Source organism: Nipponia nippon, unplaced genomic scaffold (genome assembly GCF_047370975.1).
Source record: "Nipponia nippon isolate SJK-2023a ecotype South Korea unplaced genomic scaffold, ASM4737097v1 scaffold_4, whole genome shotgun sequence".
Taxonomy (NCBI): domain Eukaryota; kingdom Metazoa; phylum Chordata; class Aves; order Pelecaniformes; family Threskiornithidae; genus Nipponia; species Nipponia nippon.
Window position 1 is genome coordinate 90290759 of NW_028262358.1, and position 25873 is coordinate 90316631.

Genomic DNA, 25873 nt, shown 5'->3' on the forward strand with positions numbered 1-25873 from the left:
ATTTTTTTATTTGGAATGCATCGTACCTGGAATACAACTGTTTATGAGACATTTGTTCTAATTAATTTGAGGAACCTCTGTTTCGCATTTCAGATACATTCCTTGAATATATGTTTAAGGTTTTCAGTTTACTATTTTATCACAGTGATGGTTTATAACAAAAACATTCATACACATGGTATCATATACAACAGGATCAAAGTAAAACTAACAGACTCTGGATGTCTGAACCATGGAATGATTTGAAAAATTTTAATAAGCACTTGAAATGTCTATTTTCAGTTCGTTCATGTATTCGTTAGGTTCTTTGTTCAGTGGTATGGAAACGAACACCAAAATCTTACCGGAACGATAAAAAAATAGCTGAATTTCCCTTCTAGAATTTATTTCTTGTTCAAAAAAGATATGATTAGCCAGATAGTGAATTTAGTGATACTTGATTGTCATCTTATGGCTATCCTACAGTGATGAATAACCAAGTGGATTAGTGGAGTTCATGTTACTGTCACTGAGTTACTGCTCTATAGTGCGATGATAAATAGATATTTTTGTTACTGATTTCGTTTTGGTCTCACATGTGTAATTTAGGATATTTCGCTCATAGGGAAAATGGTGCTCTAAATCTTTCCTACTTTTTCCGTACATGTTTCTATGATACCTGCTTTAATTGTCCACCACTTAATTTTTTGAGAACCTGTGACTTTTGCTGGGAAACAGAGTGGGAAAAAGTTGATGGTAAAATAGGAAGTACACACAGTGTATGGCAGTGATATGCTAGCATTTCAACTCCTCAAAGTCTTTGTTAGGTAACTGTAACATTTCACTTTTAGGTCTACTATTTCCGACAAGGTCATGAAGCATACGTTGTAATGGCTAAGAAGAACAAAATATATAGTATTAATCCCAAGAAACAACCATGGCATAAAATGGAATTACGGGTATGACTTCTTTTTCATTTTTGTTTGGTATCTTAATATTTAAAAAAGTTTGGAAACTAACTGAAAGAAGATTCTTGATACAGATGTTTCTAATGTTATGCTCTTAATATTTTAAGATACGGGGGAAAGGTGAACTTTAATAAATAGTCAAATGAAATCAGACCTTAAACTGTACTTCTTTTTGCACCTGCTTGAGCAGATGAGGTGGTTACACGTCCTAGCAAAATACTTTTCAAACGAGTTACGTTGTGAAATAATAGCTTGTTTTGAAAGACTAAATTTCAGATACTTGGTTTTGACGTATTCTGGCAGAAATCTGGTCTTTTTGGTATACCCATATTTTCATGTTTCAGAAAGTTATATTCATCTTGACTGGTGGTACATAACATTTTGTTTATTCCAGGAGCAAGAGCTGATGAAAATAGTTGGGATTAAGTACGAAGTAGGATTGCCTACTCTCTGCTGTCTTAAACTAGCTTTTCTTGACCCTGATACGGGTAAACTAACTGGAGGATCATTTACCATGAAGTAAGAAAAGCTATGTTATATTCAAATTGGGGGCTTTCTTGCAGGGGGGGCGGGGAAATGAGGCTGAAAGTTAAGAGATACCATTAATGTCATGACTTGAGCTTTTGCTTTTGAAGTGTTGAATTCAAAGTGTTAATTTTTTATCTAAGTGCTTTACTTCATGCTTTTGCTGTTTTATCGCTTAATAGTTGTGTGTTCTGTTGTAATTAGGTACCATGATATGCCAGATGTCATAGATTTCCTAGTTTTGAGGCAGCAGTTTGATGATGCAAAACACAGGCGATGGAATATAGGTGAGTTGTGTGGGGAGTTTTTTGGTATGTTTTTTTGTTTGTTTGTTTTTTCTAAGTGTCTACCTGTTTTCATGATAACCTATTAAAAAGTAGGTTATGGTAAATAAATCCTAATACTGTGCTGAAATCGGAGAATAAGCTCTGTCTGTATTTGGATGTGGAGTCCTACTTTGTCCTTGACTGAAGCTACAGCAAGCAAACAAAATACTGAAGGTGATCTGTAAAAGAAGGTGCAAAGAAAATCTCAGTTGTGTGTTTGCAGAGAGGAATTAAGAATACTTTTTAGAAATACGGTGTTTACTGGTAACTGATAACTTATTGTAGCCTGTATATTGCATGTCTTTTTTTTTTTTATCGAAGGCCCTCTTACAACTGCATTGCTACTAGAATATTTTTTTTTTTTTTAAATTTCTGGAATATCTGATGGAAATATGGAAACATCGTCTCCACCATTTAAAATTCATGATCTCTAGATTGTACAGAGAGAATGCCATTCCCCTCTCTTTATACTTGCTTGAATTCTATTCTAAACCCAATATGGTTTAGCTTCATTGAAGCATGTATAATTATAATTCACTGCTGTGTGATGTGGGGATGTTTTGATTCATTTTAATTTTCCCATGCTTAGTTATTTCAAAGTGTTGGATACTGGAGAATGTTCATGACGGGTATGTCCTCCAGTCAGATCTATTTCCTAGTCATCTTTTCCTTATGGTAACAAAGATCACCTTTCAACAGTGAAGTCTAACTAGGGGGAGAGAAAGCTGCATTATGACAAAATGATCCTCTAAGGTGGTGGTGTTTTTTTTTCAGGTCAGGAAATACGTGTGTTCCCATTCATAAGAACAGCCTTAGATTGTCCCTGAAACTTAAAAGATTAAGCAAATATTACTGATTCCTCAGAGTTCAGGATGAACTCTGTTCCCCTAAGAGAGAAATTTGTATACGATACCATGTTTACAGAATTATAGGCATTGTTAAGTCCTTTCCAGTATCTCAGGATATTCTGTGAAATGACATGCTCCTGAAAGTGAAATATTGATAGCCTTCCTATTGAGACCTGCTTTAAAAAAAAAAAAAAAAAAAAAAAAGGAAGGCTATCAATGTTAAACACATTTTCCATAAAGTAGCAGTGATTACTGTACCAACTGAGTTCCTATGGTTCTTCGATTCAGGAGCCGTAGCTAGCATGTACACAGTTGACTGGGCAGCATTTCTTGCGACTTCAGGCAAAGCATCATATAGGAGACTGAAGGACTTTAATGCAGCAACATGATGGTGTATTTGATTGCCTGTGTAGAAACCACTGATATGACGTATGTTTCTGCAAATGTGCTGCTTCCTAGTCTGTTTTCGAAGTGCTGTCCTCTCCTAAGTTCGTTGTAGCTAAGTACCCTGAAGAAGTGGCACAGCTGGATGTTAAAAGCTTTTTTTTTTTATTGCTTCTTACCTGACTTTTTGGCCAGGAAAGATTGAATTGATCTCCTGTCGTTTGATGTACATTGTGATATCCTTGCTTAGGATGTGTGCCTTAGCAGTAGATGTATAAATTACATTATGCCATATTAATAAGTTCCATATCATCTCATACTTCAAATTATGTTGTCTGAAAAGACAGCTAGTCTTCAGTTCTGTAGGCAATTTGGTAAAGATCCTAGGCTTGTGAATCAACAGGAAATATAAACCTCGATTTCTTCTTTAAAGATAATTTCAGTTTAAAGATCTCTTAAGAGACAAGATTGGTCTACATCTATTAATATGTCAGCAAGCTTCGCTCTTTCCTGGTGGTTATGGGTCTGTCATGCTGTCCTCTGCTGTGCCATACTCGCTTTCTCACAAGGTCATGGCAGCAGTAGAAGAACGACTGCCATACCCTGTACGTGAACAGCCGAGCCGGAAGTCGTCTGTCCGCCATTGTGATAAAAATACAGGCGTAGAAGAGGGACTTTGAAATGTTACCCTTCCTGCTCTCAGAACTATGAGCCCAGGTAGCATCTCCTTCCTGGGCTGGCAACTGTATTTCTAGAAACTTGCAGTGTGGAAAGAATCGGAGGTACACAAAAAGTATTGAAAGTGCCAGAACCTTTTATCAACCTTCAATGTAAATAATGTGCATTTAGGCCAGTAGTGTCTAATACCAGCTTGTAACTCTGACAAGTGTGTGTTAGAGTTCATTCTTCAGTTCCTCTTTCAGGTGGTAAAAATAGTGGTAAAATAGTCTCCTCCTTTGAGACCATATGAAATGCTAAAGCAGAGATAGCAGCCACTGCTGTTAAAGCTGTTACAGCTCTTCCAGGAGCCTTCCAGAGCGCTATCCTGCTCTCTACATTGATACTTTCGATATTTTACTAGTGTATGCTTATGGAACGTTGCTTGGAATAAATCGTGCGCTGTTTTGTGGCAGTGTGGAACACAATATAAAAATGTTCCTTGAAAGCAGATCGTATTTTCTACCAGGATGAGGAGAAATGCCTGAGAACTGTACGTGAAACTGTTCCTGAGTATTTAACGACGTGAATCTGAAATCCCCAAGATTTATCTGACACGTTCAAGTCTTCTGAACTTTCACCATAGCTCTTCATCAACAAGCTGATATTTTTTTCATGTCACGCAGTTGCTGGTTTGTCTTCTCAGGACTACTGTTACTATCTTTTTTTCTTATTCCTCTATGATTTCTGGCACTTAGCCTATAAATATTTCTATAGCTACTATTTGGAGAGTCACTAGATATTAGATTTTCTGACTCCACTTTAAGTCGTTAAAACATTGATCTTTTAACCAATAACAATCCTTGGTGTTTTGGTGGGGCTTTTTTGGTGGTTTTTTTGTGTTGTGTTTGTGTTGTGGTTTTGTTGTTGTTTGGGTTTTGTTTGTTTTAGGGAAGAATATTTCCTTATCTATAATATTTATATTTTGTAATATTAAATGTATATTAATGTATGAATCCTTTCAGAAATATCAAGCTTATAAAGTTTGAGAAGTGACAGGTTCTTATTTCTACTCAGATTCTATTTATTGCATATCTGTATCTTATAGGTTAACTACAAGATTAATGCTTGGGCTAAAATCTATTCCAGTAGGATTCCTGCAGCTTTAGCTGTATGTCTTTAGACAGGTGTGCGTACCTGTCTCTTACATAGCAGCCACTTTACGTTCAACATACATTCTATGTTTTCATCAAGGTAATGTTATCTGGTGATACACAGTTCTGGAAAATTATGCTAAATCCTTCTTCTAATAAGAATTTTTGGTCTGCTGGCCACAATGATGAGGTAACACACAGGACACTGGAAAAATAGTGATTCAAGAGATTGTGCTGTGGGCTTCTTCAGTCATGTTGTTTTCTGCTTTAGCATTCTGTCCATAGGAATGCTGTGGCTCTTGAGAAATTGGAAGCGGCTGTCAGTATACGCTCCTTCAAGCGGTTTTGATCTGCTTAATGTTCAGCCCCATGAAGGCACTCACAGTTGTACTTACACACATTTCTTTGTAAAACTGATCACTAGGGAACACCATATTGGGAGACTGTACTTTAAGAGCTCTTTAGAATAATTTATGCCTTTAAAATAAAGCATCAACCTTATTTACATTTTTGATCTTGCACTTCAGATATTTCTGGTGTACTTAGTTCTATTACATTCAGCACAATTAGGACTATTAATGGAAGCTTTGTAATTGTCCTAGAATTACTTGCAATCCATTAAATTAAAAAGAAAAGTGCAGTAAAGAAAGCGGAACATTTTTGACAATATATTTGTTTCCTATTAATTCAGACAACTGCAGCAAGCATTTGGGCACAGTGTGGATGTACTGAAATAGAACAAACATTGCAGCAGTTGAGAAAGTGTGTGTGTATATTCAAATACCATGAAAACAAAAATGTGCAGTTCCTGGAATCTCAGACTTAAATTACATTTGTTCTTGTATTGAGCAAATTGAATACTTTGCTAAAAATTGTTTCTAAATTCTGTGGCATGCGTTACAGAAAATGTTAGAATTTATGATGGCGTGTAATACACATATTTTCATGTAATTTTTTTTAATAATGCTTCTGACCTTTTTTCTCAGCTAGGCGAATGCTTTGAAGTAGTGAAACCATTTCAAGTCATAGTAAATTACTTTGCTAACCTTTTGAAGAAGCTTTTAATAAATTTTATTCTTTTGTCAGTCAGATTGCCTGCATAGTAAAGGGAGTGAACCTCTGAGTTACATTTGGGTAGCTGAAAAAGCACTTCAGAAACTAAGGAGGAGGAGCTCAGCAGCATGTAAAATATTCCCCATACAAAAGTGTCACAATGCTCAGTTATTTTAAGATAGCAAGTAGTGTTTAATGCAAGTAGATTTGAGTCTTAAAGCTATAACATTGAAATGTCTTACTTTTATATGAAATTAAGAAGTAAATTCATACATAAAGAATATGTAGATAGATTCACAAATCATTAATTGTTTTTTTAATGCCATATTAACTTTCATTTCGGTTTAAAAGCAGCCTTCAGAAAGAATTTAATAATACTTTTTTAAAAACTGAATATGATTCATGTTTGCCTGTTGAGGCTACAAGTGTTCAAAAGGATTTCTGTATTCCAGATCAAGCCAAAGGTATCTTAAAACTGCTTTTCTTGGGAGGAGTAAGGTGCCTTACATTGATGAAATTATTCTGTGTTCTTACCTAGGTGATCGTTTCAGGTCAGTGATAGATGATGCTTGGTGGTTTGGAACAATTGAAAGCCAGGAACCTCTTCAGCCTGATTATCCTGATAGCTTATTTCAGTGCTACAATGTCTGGTTAGCAAATTTATCTTCCATCTTTTTTTTTTTAATTAGTTACTTCATTTGAAGTACTGACTGAGCAACTTGCTTTCATTAAATTCAGTCCTGCATTCTGTGGTATATAAATAAGTTATGTTACAAACATTACATTGTTGAAGTAGATAATTCAAATTTGGTTATTTTTAAGCTGGGACAATGGTGATACTGAGAAGATGAGCCCTTGGGACATGGAGCTGATACCAAGTAATGGTATGGTACATTAATAACATAACTTGCTTTAAAGTGTGGTTAAAGAAGAAGAAAAATGTTGTATGATTTTAACTCAATAATCCTGTTTCTCTCGGGGAGTAGGGAGAAGGCCCACAAACCAGTTGCATTTGAAGAACATCCTTAAATCAATTATTAAACTAAAAGCAGATCAAGATAAATGAACTGCAAAAAAATGTACAGCCATACATGGAAAATCTAAGTGTATGTTGGAAATAGACAGAAATGTTACAAAAACTTAAAACAGATGATGTACAGTTAAAGGTAACTTTTTGTACAGTTAGGGAGGATTGAAGATAAATCTGTGCCCTGTGTCAGCTTTGAGGAGGCTGGCTGCTCTGAGACCTTTCAGCATGCCTGCAGATGTTCAGTGCATTGAAGACGCAACATGCGCCTGTGAGACAGTTTGATAATGGTAGGATTTGCTCCGTGTCTGGCCCAGCACATGCGGCAGATAGACATGCTGCAGAGTGGACAGCATAGCACGGGCACTGTTCACAGCCAAGAATGTAGTATTTCTTCTTTCCTGACTTAGGAGGGTTTTTTGAAGATTTCATAAAAGTCTGGTTAAAAAATGAGGTAGAATTAGCATTTTTTGCTTGTTTTTTCTAGGAAGCATTTGTTAATATTGCACTTATGCATATAAGTAACCATAAACAATTCGTAATTCTTTTTAATTGTAAATGTATTCATTTCAACTTTTCATTTTGGTTCAATCCTTCTTTTAATGGGTACCTCTTTGTCATAAGTAACATACAGAAGTTAGAGTGATAACATGACTAAAATAGTTAATTAAAATAGGCAGATAACCAAACCTGAACCTGATTTTTTTTTTTTTGTATCCACAAATAACCGACTTCTGTTACACCTTCCTTTAAAAAAAAAAAAAATTGTTAAAGAGGAGCACGTTGCATCATACTCTGAAAATCTGCTTTTACATTATGAATTGTCAAAGCTGGTAGGTCCTCAGGAATGCAAGGGTGATGGCATTTTTCATTTGCTTGCTCAGGAGCTCTGGTTTTAGCATTTGACCTCACAGAAATGTGACAACCACTACCTGGAGAACATTTTAGCGTCATTATCAACTCCATCTGAAAATGACTGACCATTCATTACCAAAATGATTTATTGCCAAGAATTTTGGTTTAAAAAAAAACAAAAACAAAACCCAAACTTCAACTGTGAAAAAGGAGTGTCTTAGTTGGTTCTAAAATAAGTTCTACAATTAGCTATTCGGAAGAGAATAAATCTTGTTTCATGGAGGACTTGTACACCAAACTGCATTGTAAGGATTTAAATTTAACGTACAACAATATACAGAAAAGATCCTGGATGCATCCAAAATGTCTTTGAGCAAATCAAGAACTATGCATTTGTTTTGGTTAGTAAAATGATGTTATATGTCTTTGAATTATGGGTATATGTATTGCACAAGATGCAAAGACTTATGTTTTATTTTGTTTTCATGTTACATTCTAGCTGTATTTCCAGAAGAACTGGGAACTAGTGTTCCTTTAACAGATGATGAACGTAGAACGCTGCTCTACAAACCTCTGGATGGAGAGTGGGGTTCCAGGACCCGAGACGAGGAGTGCGACAGAATTATTGCAGGGATAAACCAACTCATGACTCTAGGTAAATCCTGAATAATGTGGGAGATGTTTTTGTGGTATATTTTTCAGACTATGCTCATGTGTAGTTCTGTAATTACCAAAATGAATGTGATAAAATACACTTTTTATCTCTTGATTAATTGGAACAAAACTTTCTCATTGCACATTTTTAAATTTTTCATGTAGTGAGTACATACAAATCCTAAATTTTCTCCCGTTTTCAAAGATAACGATTGCTTTTTGGTAGATAATTTGACATACGCTAGGGATTTGGGTTTTACATCCTAAAAACAAGTACTTGATTTTTTACTTTAGCTACCAAAATCTCTTGTTGGGGTTAAAATTGCAAACTTTATGAGGAACAGAATATTAACTATATTACAGGCAAATAGGGGAAAAAACCCTTATCTACGTACTTAGAGAATGGATGCCTATGTGTAGGTTTCCCCTGTATTAGCCTTTTCTAATTCCCGTTTTCTCCTCCACGTTGCCTTAGTTGTGCAAAATGTTAAGGAAAAAGTAATTGATGAACTTACAAAAAGCTGCTTGCTATTTGGTTGTAGAGCAATTACTCTTTACAGGCAGCTTCTGAAAAAGTAATTGTTAAAATGTTTAACACGTCACTGCAATATTTAAAAGATGGGTGTCAGCGATGGAGATCCATCAGTGAAATACAGGCTGAATCATAAGTCTCTTGTATGTTTCATGGTGAGCAAACTGTGTTAAGTCTTAGGTTTTGGGGTAACAATGGTCATAAATATCTAAGTTGTCACAGACAATTTTTTTTAACTCGTTTTTGAAGTACTTGAAGCAAGGTAAGACACTAACGTAACTTTCGAAATACTTCCGATACCTAAATGTCCCACATTACGGCTTCTTTGGTGACATACTGCATAAGAAGCTTCCCTTGGCTTCCAAAAGAAAGGAAATATACATACAGTGTAGTAATCCAAATTACAGAATTGCATTAAAAAAACTTGTGAGGAAATGAAATTTTCGTTGTTTTCACTGTGTCATCTAAGAGTAATGGTTTACATTTTGCATTACATTGTATGGCATACTGCTTAGTTTGGGATTTAACTATAGCATATGTGGTGCATATTGGTACAAAGTAGCAGTTGCTTGAACATTCATAAGAGTAAGTAAACAGCTTACAGAAGCAGAGCAGTCTGTTTAGCAACAACATCTTTTCTGTTTTTGAAGACTTTTGAGAGAGACTTAAAAGGGGGTTTTTGTTTTTGTTTTACGGTATTTTCCCTTGAGGTATAAAATGTTAGAATGATGTGTCTAAGCACTCATGATGGTTCTAAGCACAGGAGGAAAAAAAAAGTTTATGTAGGTGCACAGACTTAAATTGCTCAGCAGTCTTCTAGCATTAGGGTGGATTGGTTTTAGAAGGCTTCTTTGCTGATAAGCGGGGACAGGAGATTGTGTTTCTATTTTATTTTGAGTGTGGATTTTCCCCACATCTTAATGAGATTGAAATAGTACTGTAACTTTTATGGTAAGGATTTAATGCATTGCTTTGAAGATGCGAGAGTGGCAATATAAAACCAAATTAAATGAGCCTGCGTTGTAAATAACAATACTGAATTGCGTGTCTCCATATATGTATAATTTATACATTTAAATCTACTTTTCAGATGTGTATATTTTGCACGCGCTTGCCATGTCTCTGAGGAGTGTGGTGCTTCACGCACAACAGAATGGGTAGTCACTGCAGCGACTGTACTTACAGCATACACCTCAGCAAGCACCTTTATATGTTGAATATCACAAATTGTTTGGAATATCTAGAGTAGTAAATGTTATTTTGGGGCAAATGCTATGCATTTCAAACATGAAGAAATAGTATATGTTGTGTTTGTGTGGGTGAATCTTGAAAGTGCTAAGGGACTTCTGTGATATATAACTTTTTTTTTTTTTTTCTCTTCTTCATTCTATCTAGATATTGCTTCTGCATTTGTGGCACCTGTGGATCTTCAAGCTTACCCAATGTATTGCACTGTTGTGGCATATCCCACAGACCTCAGTACCATTAAACAAAGACTGGAAAGCAGATTTTACAGGTTAGATCCAAGTCTCAGTTCTTGCTGTGAAATACTGCCAACCGTATTTTTGGTAGCTCTTTGTCTTGTAATACCCAACTAGGAGATGGGTACAGGTACACGCTTTCCGTTCCTCCCATCTTCTATCCTTGATCTAGGTTTCCGTTTTATAAAACTTTAGAAAGGATTGAAGAACATAAGAGAAACCCTAGAAATATGTCAAGTGTTTTTGTCCTAATGTGCTTTTAAAAAAAAAATCTTGCATCATTGCTTAAGAAGCTACACAGAAATAGCTTCTTAAATTATTGGCCTTGAAATTCTAAATTGTTGGACAGCCTCAAAAATAAGTTTTAACTTCTTGACACTTTTTTGACATGATTAAAACTAAACTATGATTGCAGTTGCTGTATTTTCTCACAGTAAATATTATCTATGTAGGAGTATGCTCCTTTAAATTACTTCTGTTTCCTTTGGTTCTTGGGATATTTCTAGTTTGAAAATCAGTGTCCCTCTAATACTTGTTTTGAATAAATTTCAAAGTCAATTTGTAGTACTTTAGGCATACTAACTGAAGATTGAATTTTAAATTAAAATAACTACTTCATTTTCAGAAACCCCCCTGTTTTTTATACATTACAATGCACATTTATTGTTCCATGTTTATTGTGTGGTATAAGGTAATCCAGCTTTCACTTCTGTAATGTACTGCTTTGCAGTCAGAGGTGGCGAGGACTTTTTGCCAGATTTTGTTTCTCTTGTCAGAAGAGTAAGCAGTTATTTTTGGTAATCAGCATAGCTTCTTCAGTAAATCTGGTTTTACTCGTTTACAGTATTGCCAAGGCCTGGTTAGGTAATAAGCAACCACCTTGTGTTGTGCTTTCCAGTGAAATCTTTTTCTTTACCTTCTGCAGGAGGGATTGTTCAGATCACTTATGATTTTGTAGTTTTTCATGAGGCTTTCCTTAAAACATTTTTCTTCCCTCTTCTGAACTAGCAGTCTTAGCATGCCTGTATGTTTTTAAAAAATGCAAAACAAAACCGAAAAAATACGAGTCACTACCAGCATTGTATACAACTAAATGCTGGACCCATAAACATGATTAAATTACATCTAAACGCTTATGCTGCACTAAACATGTTAAATGATCTCCCGCTTCACTCTACAAAACACTTGTGCAGCATTTCTTTTCATCATGTTTTGCTAGTTTGAAAGTAGAAGATTGTACATGTTTGTAACTTCTATGCTGTCAGTTTTTATTTGAAATAAAAAATTTTCTATTGCATCTTTTTTTAGATTTGGATTTAATTTTTTCAGTTATTTTTGCTTTTGTGCATCATTTTTCATAATGTTATGGCTATTCTATAGTTAGGTCATTAAATCGGAGTGATGTGAGGAATTCTGATCGTTGTATATCTTAGAAAAAATGTATACTTTTAGTATTTTTTATTACTATTTTGTTAATCCTCAGCTGTGACTTAAGAGGTGATATAGGGTGGGTTATTTATATCATAGAGGAATAATAAAAGCTGAAGCATCACAGCTGAATTTTCTCAAGGAGTGTCAGCTGTATATTCTTAAAGCTGTTTGTATAAATTACTGCAGGACATAACAGGAGAGCAGGAAGCCTGAGGAAGCTGCCTCCTGCTGGTCACATAGGGCTAAATATCAGTGTGTGCATGTTTTCATTTTTTTTACATTAAATCGGATGAATGGGATAATACATTGGAAGAAGGATGAAAGGCTTTTTCTCCTGTTTCGTATACATTGCTAGAAATTAAGTCTGGTTTGGCTTGTTTCCCCCCTCTTTTCCCTCCTTTCATATACAGGCGCCTTTCTTCGTTAATGTGGGAAGTCCGGTACATAGAACATAATACTCGCACGTTTAATGAACCCGGGAGTCCTATTGTCAAATCTGCCAAATTTGTCACAGATCTTCTGCTACACTTCATAAAGTGAGTTGCTTAGTAGGTCTGTTGTTATTCCTGTCTCTTACCAAGGTATTTAGCCCTTTCAGGACTGAATTTTAAAGTGAGATGGTTCTGGAGCTTAAATAAGCCTGTTGCCTGCTGTTGGGGCAGAAAAGAATAAAGCTTATCTTGACAAAGAATACGTAAGTTCGCAAAACAAGATGAAGTTTTATAATACATTGATGTGGCACTTTATTTCAAGAGACTTTCTGCTAAATGAAAAAAATGAGTCTGAGTATCTTCATGGAGTGATAGATACATTTATAGATCAGTTAGTTCTAATTTTGAGTTTGAACACTGCCTATGTTAACATAATTGTGGGCATTTAATTCTAAAGTCTTTACAATTTATAATGCGATTGAAAATGATACGCAAAATAAAAATTGGAGGCTCGACAGAAATAGTAGTTGTCTTTCAAATATTCTTTTTTATTATTGTCTATAGAAAAACCTCAATGAGAAATGTTTCAGATTTCTCACAGTCAGTTGACACATCTGCAGACCTGGAGTTTGTAAGAAGAGCTTACTGAGTGTGTCCACTGTCTTGATTTGCTTGTACACAGTGAATGCTGCTGTTCCCACCTTGTAGAAATGGCATGATACTTCATTAGTTTAACAAAAATATGACATTTTTAGTGATTTGGTTTCTCAGTGTTAAATTGAATATTGTGCTTTTTTATTTCATGTGTTCTTAAAAACATTAGAATTGCTTTATGTATTTGGAAATCTAGGACTTTGACTCCATACATAAATCTTTGATATCTTCAGTGCCTGTGATTTCTGATATTGGCTGGAGAATGAAAAATACTTAACTGCTTCAGATGTTAAAAGTTTTAGTGAAATACACCTTTAGGAACAGATATGTATCTAAAGGGCTTCTCTATTACTAATTTTGTTCTTTAACATCTTTGTCCTACGTGGGTTTTTTTTCTGATTAATTAAGCAGCTCAGGGTTTTTCAAAGTGTGTGTATTTAATTGCCTTAGCTAAACTAGTGCAGCATATGGATATTCTTACTTAATAATGGCTTATAGCTTATGTCTATTAATATAATTTAAGTGAACTAGTGATGCATATAAAGCCCAGACTTTTTTTTTTTTAGGGTTCTAACTGTAGGGTAGAAGGCCTAGACCATGGAAGGCAAACCCTGTAGTTCTAATGAGTGAAATACATAGGTGCCTCTGAGAATAGTTAGTCTTTTACTTACCGAAGTCTTTTCAAAAGCAGAAAATGGGCAGGGGAGTGTTGCTTGATTTGGGGGTGGTTTTTTTTTGTTTGGTTTGGTTTGGTTTTTTTTTTTCACCTTCTCCCCCAGCTGTTCTAGTGATAACCGCAGTAGACTGTATTATGGACTACGATTCCAGTGTAGAGTTGCTGAGTGTTTACCTCTTTTTTTGTTTTCTGGTGGTTTGTATTGCTACATAATAGAACACCTTTGGGCTTTCTTTTGTGTAGGAGTTTGCTATGTTATACAAGAATGGAAAATCAGTGTTTGTTTTGCTGATTTAATTATGCAGGTTTATACAACAATAGCGTTAGTCCTTACAAAAATAAACATTACATTTGAAATATCTTATGTTGTGGGTGCTAATCTATTAAATTGCGTTTTTGTACGCTAAATCCACTGTAGTGTTTCTTACAAAGCTAGATGGGCCCCAGAGCACTTTATGTGGTGTAGTATTAGATTTTTCTAATGCTAATAAATTCATCATAAAGGATTACGATTTTTAATTTTAAAATATTGACACTGTTAAGTGATCTATATTTTACAGAGTGCGGATAATATTTTACAGCTTTTTGAGCAGATTAGCTTTTCTTATTACTGCAGTCCTCTTGGTATTCATGTAGCACTAAACACTTTATCATTTTATTTGGGAATGGCTTTCTAAACATTTTTCTTATCCCGGGCAAAAATACAGTTGATTCCATAGGTGAAGATGGAAAATAAATGGTAGTGTGTGTTTCTTTTTATACAGAGACCAGAGTTGCTATGACATAATTCCATTATACAATGCAATGAAGAAGAAAGTCTTGTCTGACTCTGATGAGGTAAGTGGTTGTGTTTTAGACACTGGCATTGATAGACTGGTGAAATGGGACCACTCTCTCTGTCTTACTGGATACAAAAGTACTGCTTTCAGTCACTGTAAGGGAGTGGGGTGTACTTTTCTGTCAATTAAATGTTTCTTTTTGTCAGCTGGGAAACGGGGTAAAAATCCAGCCTCATCTACTTCTTTAGTGCAGAGTGCTTTAACGGTTGACTGGAGAATTTAGATGCTTCTTAGACTTCTGAGAGGTTCTCAAAACTGATGGTCACATGAAGTGCTTCCCAGAGGGACAGGGATAGAACTGTAAAGACTCAAATTATAAGTGAAGTATAAAAGAACTCACCTACTCATATATGCTTATATTTTTTTAACCTTTTTATGCGACTCATTATCTTGCTCAAAGGAAGAAGAGAAAGATACAAATGTGCCAGGAACTTCCACTAGAAAAAGAAAGGTAATTTTTTTTTTTTAATGATTTATAGTGCTATAAATAATTAGAAATGCATTTGTAAACAAAGGAATGTAAAACTGAAACTGTTTTTATTATTGTGTAATGTCAGCTTTTGGAAAGTGATATGTCGTTCTATTGAGTGTAAAAGCATTTCTGTTTGTGCTGCTGCGTGTTACAAATTCATTAATTAGAATTTATATCCTGCAGGGTACCTTTTACAAAATTTAATGGAAAACCAGCTAGTTTGTTTAATATATACCAGACAATATTGTTGTTTCAGGATCATCAGCCAAAGAGGCGGCTACGTAACAGAGCTCAGTCATATGATATTCAATCATGGAAGAAGCAATGCCAGGAGCTGCTGAATCTCATTTTTCAGTGCGAAGACTCTGAACCATTTCGACAACCAGTGGATCTCCTTGAATATCCAGTGAGTATTTTAGAACAGGAAGGCTGCTTATAATCCAGTTGTTAGGTGGGTTGAGTTTTGGTTTGGTTTTGTTTTTTATTTTTTTTTTTAACTGTTACCATTTTCCCCTCTCTTTTAATTGAAACTTCAGGCAGCTCTATTCTCTATTGATAGAAATTTTTTCAGTGCTTGGTTGTCACCTGATAATAATGTTTGTTGTCTTTTTGAAGTAATCTCAAAAGAAGTTGTACTCTGCTCTCTTAAATACTTCAGTTGCAAAATGTTTTATATTCAAGGGTGCCTGTGTTAAGTAAATTACAGCTTTTGCAATTAAGATGCGTCTTTTCTGAGTGAAAAACGGTCATATATGAAGTGCATATGTTTGGTTGTTGCACGTGACAAATGTCATGGATCATTTTTTGGTTTCATTTCAGAAGTATGAAAACTAAAAGTAATTTTCATATCACAGTCATCTGGGCTTGATGCAGAAAAAGTACCCACTGAAGAACTGTAGTGAACCCTTAACTGTAGTAACAATGACTTTCCCAAATTCCGCTTTCTGCCTGGGCGATTACACTGGAGTTCCAATGGCCATGAGCAGCCATTTGTAACTATAGAATATTTTAACACAAAAGTCTTGTTGCCTTGGATCTCTTTTAGCCTTTTAGGCTAGTTTTACTTTAAATAACAAAGCAAAGGTTTTGCATGCTTTCCATTCAGCATATATTAAGTTTTTCTTTAAAATATCACTCTAAGGTGATTAACTTGGGGGAAATTAATCATCCCAATTAGAGAAAAGAAATACTTCCCTTTTGGGGAAGGTTGGTCTGTCTTGATACTTCTGCAGCCATTGAGCACCGTAATTTTTGAAGTAACCTAAACTTTATGCCATGGCCAACTACAAGTGGCCTTTGTGTTTGAGATCCTCAAATGAGCTGAGACAGAGCACCTTACTAGGCTTGGGCATTCTGTCCTATTTGCTCTGATGGATCAAGTTAACTTCTTGGTTAATTTTGGTATTTAAGCTTTTTGTCATATGGATATTCCTCTGTTTCTTCCATAGCCTAGAAAAAAAGTTCTGTCGTTGGCTTGAACAGGGTCCTATTTAAGCCTGTGGAGTTGTCATTATTTTAATGTTACTCTCTTAAATTGTCAGGTCTCCATTTGGGAGACTGCTCGGGTTTCAGCAGGGATGTGCTAAGCCTCTGGTCAGGTTCACATATTCAAACTTCGTATTTTAAAGCTAATATGTAAAAACAGTATTAGGCTTAGTACCAAGTTTGAGCTGTTAAGCCACCCAGAAAGCTTGTAGTCCCACTTGCATATCACGGTTATCTTTGTGACAGTGTGTCAGTAATATAACCCTTAGGACACACAACTTTGAGCTCTGTATTTCAGTATATCTGTTTACAAAATGAACTAAGTCTTGCATCAGTTAACATCTAACTTCGATCCTGTCAAGTATGTCTGTGAGGAGTTACGTTGTGTATGAGAAGAAAGGAGCAAAATGTCTTCAGCAGTATTCCATACCTATTTAAAGAGGACATTTGGTTTAAACAGGTTTATGAAATGCATCCTAATGAAAATGATACATTAAGACTTTGGAAAAAAAATTTGTAATACATTGCTGTGCTGTTTCTTAACAGGATTATAGAGATATTATTGACACTCCTATGGATTTTGCTACTGTTAGAGAAACACTGGAAGCTGGCAACTATGAGTCACCGATGGAGTTATGTAAAGATGTGAGACTTATTTTCAGCAATTCCAAGGCCTATACACCAAGTAAAAGATCAAGGGTAAGACTTTATTTTCTTTTTTTTGTTGTTTGAAAGAATACTTACATCTGAAAAACACAGGACAGAAAAACAGAGAGACAGTGTAATTGATACTTTAAAAACCAAGTTTAATTATTTCTGATCTTCAAGCATTAATATTTCTGAGAAAGTAGTATAGCTTTGCATTTTAAAGGAAAGGAATGTATGCTGTTTAGATGCCTGAAGTTATGATGTTCTGCAGGTGTGTTTCAGAAGTAAATATAAGTGAATAATGGAATTTAACTGCTATTCTGGGGAATAAACTAGATTTTCAAAACACACACACAGCCCCAAACTCCTCCACTCTGGAGGTTGCCCCAAACTGAAATTTCCAGGTACAGAGAGTAGAGGATAATGAAATTCTATGCTGTTCACCAGTATGCAGTGAGATTGTAATGAAGCACTTAAGATCATCTGGGAAACAGAACTGTTCACATAAAGCATGAGCCTACAAAGCCATTCTTACTGAGCTGATACTGAAATGCCCTGCCACTGGTAGAGTTAATAATATTTTTCTCTCAAATTGACTTACAGGTGCAGTACCTGTTAGCAGTGAAAGTTATAAATGTATACTTAGGCATGTTCAAGGCTTCTGTGTAGCTTTTCTTCTAATAATATGTATTAGGTGTTAGACTAGAATTATTAATAGCGTTTATATTTGGCTGTTCTAAGTAGCAAATTAATTGTCAGGACTTTAATGTCTTAAAACGCAGGGACAAATTCCTTAGTAGGTGACTAGCAAGAAGAGACTGATCAGTGATCGATCTCTCTTCAGTCAGTAATAGATAATCCCACTCACTGTTGGGGCTGCCTAAGGATCAGTCTCTTGTCTTTTCGGTTGCATCAAAGGGCAGGGCTTTTTGGGCAGGTCTGGATTCTTTTGTGGTTTTTCTTTCTCTTCTTTATCTCCTCAAACCAAGGTAGGAGAATGCTTGACATTGTCTTAGCTCCATATGGTTTCACAGATTCTTCTGACATTTTCGTATTTTTTCATGTTTCTTCCAAACAGACTGGTATAGTAGTAAACCTGTAGCTCTTTTCTATTTTACTTAGAAGTAGAAGGTTCTGATGTCAAGAATTTTAATATTCCAGAACCTATGTACTTGCAGTGCACGCAACACATAGTTTTTGAATGGTGATGTTTTTACTCTGACTTGTCATTCAGTGATATTTTTAGCATCTTACTTTACATCACTGATGCTTACTTGGAGACTAAACCCCGTCAGCCTTTTTTTTTCCTTGGCACATTAGACATATATTTTTATATAGTTTTTTACATATTTTCTTAGGAAATTCCTTTGGATGTCCTCTCCAGTAATGCATGCAGAATCTGTCACACTTACTGTTTAGTCTGGCACTCAGATAGTTTGTCTGGTGTGTCATTAGGTAGGCCACTGTTTAATATTGTCTTTGTATTTCATATTCTAAGAAGGTGCCGTGTCCCCTCTTAAAGTATCTATACAGTTCACTTCTGTGTTTTTTTCCCAGAATTAATAGCAACTGTGCTCAAATAATTAGTTGTGATCTAAACTGAGTTTGATTGGGTCTCTCCGTAAATAATCCAAGGCTAGAGGGGGAAAAAAAATGTGCACCTACATAATTCTAATACATTTATTGTACCTGTTGCAACCAACTCACTGGTAGTATCAATTAATCCGTAAGAGGAACAGACCGATGTTCAAATATAGGATATAAGGGTGCAACTTAATACAGAAGAAAATTAGATTTCTTGACCTTAGGTATGATTATGATTCCATTAAGGATCTCTCTTCGTGGTTTCTGCTGAAGCTAGAAAGGGATGCATTCTGGAAAGGCAGTTAAAAAGGTTGCTTTTCCTAATTTTTCCTTGTGTGTGTGATCTTCAGTTGTAATATACTTTTCAAAACCATGAAAATAGTTAAAGCAATCCTACACGTGGATTAGTGTAAATTTGTTGAGACAGACTGTAAATTTCCTTAAAACATTTCCGTATTAATGGGTTTACTTTTCTAGCTATTGTTCAATGATAAATAAGTAAAATGATGCTTTGGGAAAGTATAAAACCTGCTTGTTTACTGGCTTTTCTTTTATAGATCTACAGCATGAGTCTGCGCCTTTCTGCTTTCTTTGAAGAACACATAAGTTCTATTTTATCGGATTATAAATCTGCCCTACGCTTTCACAAAAGAAATACAATAAAGAAACGAAGGAAAAAAAGAAGTAGAAGCAGCTCAGTTTCCAGTAGTGTTGCATCCAGGTACATTAATTGCTTTACACTATTCATGAAATGCTGCGCAAGTTTGACATACCTAAACAGTAGAACTTACTGTGTTTTTTTTCTTAATACTTCCTTTACTATTCCCTATATTGCAGAATGATAGCTTTGACATGCAAGTCCCTATGATGTGGAAGAGTTTTAAACTTTACTTAGAGCTATCCTAGTGTAAGTGCTTAAAATTCAAATAACTGCTAAACATGTACAGTAAAACAGCATCGTTAGGATAGTGATGGCATCATGCTTTGTCATATAACTATAGCATTTATTGTAAAGATTCACTTTTCAGAGGCTCACAACTACATGAATTTCCACAGTAAATGTCATATTTTTAACATACATCATACAGAGACGATTGTTTTACTCCCACGATCTCTGACACTAGCATTTAATCTTATTCCTGTAAAATAAAAAAAGTGGTCATCCAGGATACAAATCGTTACTTCTCTTGCAGCCCTGAAAGGAAGAGGAGATTAATAAAACCTCAGCTGAAGGCAGAAACTTCTGCCACCTCTTCATCTTCTGCGCCTGCACGGTCAACAGCACTGAGACACGCTCCACCTCAGATGAATGGAAAAGCGGCTGAAACCTCTTCCCTTGTGCGGACTAGAAGCAATAGGGGGACAACAGACGTGGCTGTTACAGAGCAACCATCCACTTCTTCAGGAGCAAAGCCTTTAACAATAAAGCCTTTAATTACAAAGCCTAATACTACTGCAGGGTCAGGGAAGTCAGGCAAGTTGGGGTTTTGATTTTTTTTTTTTTTTTTTTTCTTTAAAGCTGTGAATCTTTTTAGACATAAAACTTGCTTTTTGGAAATCTAATGTATTTGTCTCGGTTAAGACTGGTTGTGTTTTCAAGCTGCTGGGCCTCTGAGGTTCTTCAGAGGAAAACTGAACAAGTTAGGCTATGCTGTTTTATCCAGGAAGCTTTCTCACTTCTAGATCCCTGATTCAAATTGTTTGTAGTAGAACATGAATTCCTTCTTATCCAGATCAGATTGAATGTGGTATAAACTACTTAACTTGAATATTTTTTTTTCTTTTTGTCTTTCTAGTACTGGAGAATTCAACCAAACATTCCAAGAACCAGAATACTGTATCAATCCCTAGTCAATCTGATTACAGTCATAACACTAGGAATAACTCCACAAGAGAAAATCCCGAGAAGGAGAAGCAAATCAAGCGCAAAGTAAAATCTTCCACTGTTAATCAACAAGGTACGGAGTTTCTTTGGAACTTCCCCCCTCCCAGTTATTGATGTAGTAGCTGCAGTCTTGTACTTTAATTGTGATAGGCGTGGGGGGTGGAATTAGTATGCATTATGATTTAGCAGAATAGGGAAGTTTAACAGAGCAACTCACAGTTAGTTTCCTTCTTGATTAAATTAGCACAGTTTTGACTACTCTTAACACCATTTCCATGGTGTGATAACTTTGTTGTCTAGCCAGTTTTCATATGTTGACATATCTGTACCTTCATTTATATTATTACAAGGGTTGCGTTATGAGTTCTCAGATTCCAAAGCAGCCTTCTGCGGGGTCACACTTGAAACCCTGTGGGTTTTACCTAATAAAACTTAACGTGGGTTATATTTGGGACAGTAGCGCTGAGTGTGATGACACTCCACAACCACGAGCATAAAGATCAGAGCATCCCAGCTGCAGCTTCATTCTTTCATTTTTTTGCCACAACAAAATAGAACTATGCAGTGTTTACTTCTTCTGTTTCGTATATTTGTATGGATTGATCGGATCTAGTTTCATGTGATCTTCTGACTGAACTTGATGTCTGGATACCTTAAAACTCAAAGCTTCTGTGGAGACTGAAGTAAGATCTCCTAGTCATAAAAGCTTTCCTGTCTATGAAGGTGCTTTGAACTGCTGTGAAGCTGCTGTGATGCAGCTAAATCAGCCAAGAAAAACACTTGCACTGTTCCCTTTTTTCTTTTTTTTTTTTTCCTCCTTTTTTTTTTTCTTCAGGCTACCTTGAGCTAAACCCAACTAGAAGTTAGTCCTGATTGCACACTGGCATGGAGCTCTTTGAGCTCTACTTTGGGTTTTTAGATTTTGACAGATTGGCAATCACTGTGAATCCATTCAGATACTTTAGTAAGAGTTTTATTAAGGCAGTGTGAAAATGAATGTAAATGCAAATCTGTTACGTGATAAGTACTCTCATTTCTTTACAGCAGAGTGCAAGAATAATGCTTTGGCATCAGGAAGCATTCAGGTAAATGGACATGGAGGACAGCCTTCGAAACCTCCAGTTAAAAGAGGTCCCGGACGGAAACCGAAGGTGGAGACTAACAACAGTAGCTGTGAAGTGGTGCACAAGAAAAGAGGCAGAAAACCAAAAAAGCTACAAATTGTTGAACAGCAAAAGGTTGCAGAGCAGAACACAATCCAGACCACAAGGGATATACCAGAAGAAGCCTCTGCTTCTACTGCATGCAATTCTCTTTCTGAAAATAATATGAAGGAAGACTTGTTACAAAAAAAAGGCCGTGGGGGTAGAAAGCCAAAAAGGAAGATGAAGACCCAGCAGCCAGGCTCGGACCTCTTAGTTCCTGCAAATGTTAAAATGCAAACAAGAAGCAGGAGGAAAAAGATAGATGAGCCTATGGAGGAGGGGTCTGAAGAGCTTAAAGATTCTGAACCTCACATGAGAACTAGAAACCAGGGTAGGAGGACAGCCTTTTACAATGAAGATGACTCTGAGGAAGAGCAAAGGCAGCTATTGTTTGAAGACACCTCCTTAACTTTTGGAACATCTAGCAGAGGCAGAGTCCGAAAGTTGACTGAAAAAGCAAAAGCTAATTTAATTGGTTGGTAATTTTTACCAAGGGTTTTACTTCAGAATGCTATGAAGCAGGTACAGTTAAGGAACAGCAGAACAGAATTCTGCTTCCCTGCTGCTATTATGGGTTAGAAGAATATGTTCTGATTCGGGGAGAAAAATTTAGCAAAAAATAAACTGAAAGAACATTCTTTGAAAGAAATATATATTTTAAACTTTTGCTATTTATTGCCCTCCAACTAGGTTATGCATTTCAACAGTCATTTTGTTCACAGTTGAGAATAATGGAAGCAATTTCTGACTGACGTACGGAGTTGAGAACTACTCTGCTCGAGTAGTGCGTAGTATCTCTACACAATTAAAAAAAAAGGTGACAGAACTTTTAATGCCACAAACTGAAAACAGAAGTCTATTTTTGACCAAGCAAGGTACACTTTGATTGTAAAGTCAAGTTGCCTAGGAAGGCAGATTTTGGCAAAAAGTGGCAGTAAATTCACTTACATTTCTATTAAATACAAAAATACCAAACTTTGCTAATCTGAAAATGCTTAATTTCAGTAGTGATGGAACGTTCAGCTGCAAAAGAAGCCTAGCACAGGCTGTTGGTTTATCCAAGTTCTGCCAAACATAGCAAAAATGTAATCACAAATATATATATATATATATCCACATTGGAAAAAGTTTGACTAATGTCTAATTTTTCAGACCTTGATTCTTGTATCAATCACTAAATCTCTGTTTATTGTGCCAAAGACTGAGAATCAGTGCAGTGGAAAGCCTTTTTTTCTTTTTGAGTGTCAGTACAGCATACCATTTGCAGTGATAAAAGCTGTGTATTGTTTTAAATAGTAAGTTGTTAACATTGTTCTGAAATGTATCCTTTTTGGTACTTTTGGTAGAAAATAATGCACTGGTGGGGTCCTTTGACAGAGATGTTTTAGACAAAATGTATAATTGGTTAAAGGATTCAAGGAAATTACAGGACAGGTATGGAATTATGATGTTTACTTTCTGATCCAGATTGATTGTTGTTTCTACAACTTTAGACATGCTTAAGAGGCTAAAATGACCTACAAAGGAGAGTGTATGTGTATATATTAATATATACATAAACACATACATATAAAATATTACCCAGGTATAAATTTTTTTCAGGATTTTTTAGATAGCACTAGAATTGAAAATAAATTTTAAAATGTCATACTTTATAGTTTAATTTTAAGGGGAAGATTGGTTATTTTCAATTATTAAGGTTAAAAGGCCAAATCACTTTTTATGCAATCATGTTTTATACAGTGGTCTCATTGCACATTGTGTTTTTCTGCACTTTTTATGGTATATCACGCTGACATAAGTCAATATACACCCTAAAGAAAAATTCCATTTAATGATTGTGCCTTGTATTCTATTATTTCTTGCATCCTTAGTAAAATTAAGTTGTCTATTGTAAATGATAACTATATGACTTAGGGGAATGTATTGTTATATGTACTGCTCTGGAAAAGAAAAGCAGTTATTTATTTGTTTATGGTACATTTAGTTATTTTATACCTTTACAAACAAACTTTAATACCATTTTCTATCACTTAAAAAAATATTGTCCAGTTTTAAGGAAAAAAAAATACAGAAGTAGTCATATTTTCTGAGATCTGGTATGGTACAAAAATGTAACCAAAATTTTCTGGTTATACATTACTTCGGAAGTTTGGGTAGTATGAAAGATTTTTTTTTTTTTTTCGTGTGTGTGACCCTAACTTAGTTGAAAAAATAAACCTGAAATGAAACCTCAATTCTGAACACCCTTACTTTATAATAATTCTTATTTTTTTTCTTTTACAAACATCATCTGCAATATCTGGAAGGGAGGGCATACAGAATTAAGACCTTAAATTTGCACAGATTCTGTATACTTATTTGAGGCCTAATTCTTCACTGTATTTTCTGTAACAAAAAAAGCTTAAGTGGTTGAACGAAGAACATTGGTATCTGGCACCAAGAGGAACAGAAATGTGCTATTGTGGATAGCAAGTTGGTATCCACCATGCCTAGTTTTCTGTAGTTCGTTATGCATTTTGCTACAAAAAATGACTAAAATATTTTCCAGATCCTCTTTGAATTGCTATGGATATGAATTTGGGGAGCAGGGATTAGTTTGCATTTCATTTGTTCATATATTTATTTTTTCTAACAAGTATTTATCATTCAGTTAAAATGGAGTCACTAAACATGTGGTAAGATAACAAGCTATGGTCATACAGTTGCAATACAGCTTCACAATTCAAAGCTAATTGATTCTACTTCTTAATTTTGTCAAATCTCACTGATGAAGGCAATCATTTGAAAATGTGTAATTTCCTGATGTTATCTGCATTGTAATATATGAAATAGATTATATCTAAAATTCAACTTCTGTATTTACTCCATTTGTAATAATGTTTTATATGGCATGTTTATGTATATATTTATGTATCAAAAATAACCTTGTATGTAAGTTTTGGAGACTGAAATAATATGCGTTCCCTTAACAGTAGGTAGAAACCTGTACATCTTAATTTTACAAGAATAGAAGGCCTTACCTGCAGAACATGGGTACTGCTTCCCACCCAGTAATATCGGTGACTTTAGCCAGTAATTTTTTAATTCATATTAGACACATTAATGTTTTTCCTTTTAAAATTGAGTTGTGGATAATTTGGGTCAAATTTTTTTACAGAAGCAACACTAAAAATTTATTAGAAATTAATACCAGATTTATTTAAAAGTTGTATTTTTATAATTTAATTTCACTAGGTTGCAAACTTTATTTATGAGACTTTAGTCACCATCAGACTGCATTTTGGTTGGGGAAAAATGTATTATTTGAGGTTGTTGTGACATACTGTATCAACACAGAAAAAGAGCTTTTGATTACAAAGTCTTAAGTTTTTAAATGTGAGCAATAAACTGTTGGTCAGTGTTCTGAAATAATTTAAGAACTATAGTTATATGCATGTTTTATAATGCCATCTCAAGTACCTAACAACTGGTTCAGAAAACGGAGTATCAAAATCTCATGTGCTTGTTTCACAGTTGCATTGTAAATAACATAGGTTCCTAGTCATATACCCGCAAATGATCGTACAGACCTGGCAGCAATTAATGCAGTTTTATTCATTAAATTCATTTATATTTGACATAGATATGAGGATGCTGTTCTGGTATTTCTACTCTATACCGGGAAACGTTAAAATTGGTATTTACCGCTGAGTGGTATCTTACTAATAGTGTGTTCTCTAACTACCGATGAGGAGTTAATTTCTGTTTCTGTGATACCAGTGTGCTCTAAATGTTTAACAGAAATCATTGTACCTGTGCCTACATACTTAACAACCCTTTAGCCATTTTGTTTCTGTTGTCAGTGTGTTCTCTGGGAACTGAACTTAAATTTTACCACTATAGTGTTCATTATTGTCAATATTGAACTAGAGCTCTTTGTCACTCGGCAATGACCAGTGATACAACTTACAGAAAAATGTCTTCCTCCAGTGATTAGACTGCTGTGATATATATTTGCATATGTTTATTTGTACAGTGTCCGGTTTGTACATGTGATCAGTTTGTTGATAGACTTGTAAGATTGAGTTGGTTGAGTTAAATATTACTATGACTTAATATTTGTAAAACTATTAATTGA

The 25873-nt window shown here is 35.2% G+C and overlaps 1 protein-coding gene across 7 annotated transcripts in view; it reads left to right on the forward strand.

The window, feature by feature from the left end:
* Positions 1-25379, forward strand: part of PHIP (PHIP subunit of CUL4-Ring ligase complex) — a 115998-nt gene extending 90619 nt beyond the window's left edge. For 4 of the 7 annotated variants that reach the window (XM_087777495.1, XM_087777500.1, XM_087777499.1 and 1 more), the window contains 16 exons: positions 831-938; positions 1342-1466; positions 1677-1759; positions 6433-6544; positions 6717-6778; positions 8276-8431; positions 10358-10478; positions 12285-12410; positions 14379-14472; positions 14875-14925; positions 15203-15352; positions 16978-17130; positions 19221-19384; positions 19857-20137; positions 20460-20621; positions 21593-25379. In XM_087777495.1, coding sequence (XP_087633621.1) covers positions 831-938; positions 1342-1466; positions 1677-1759; positions 6433-6544; positions 6717-6778; positions 8276-8431; positions 10358-10478; positions 12285-12410; positions 14379-14472; positions 14875-14925; positions 15203-15352; positions 16978-17130; positions 19221-19384; positions 19857-20137; positions 20460-20621; positions 21593-22236 — 2592 coding nt within the window. In that variant the 3' untranslated portion in view covers positions 22237-25379. The remainder of the gene's footprint in view (positions 1-830; positions 939-1341; positions 1467-1676; positions 1760-6432; positions 6545-6716; positions 6779-8275; positions 8432-10357; positions 10479-12284; positions 12411-14378; positions 14473-14874; positions 14926-15202; positions 15353-16977; positions 17131-19220; positions 19385-19856; positions 20138-20459; positions 20622-21592) is intronic. The other 3 variants (XM_087777496.1, XM_087777497.1, XM_087777498.1) reach the window with 3 other exon arrangements.
* Positions 25380-25873: the final 494 nt, after the last annotated feature.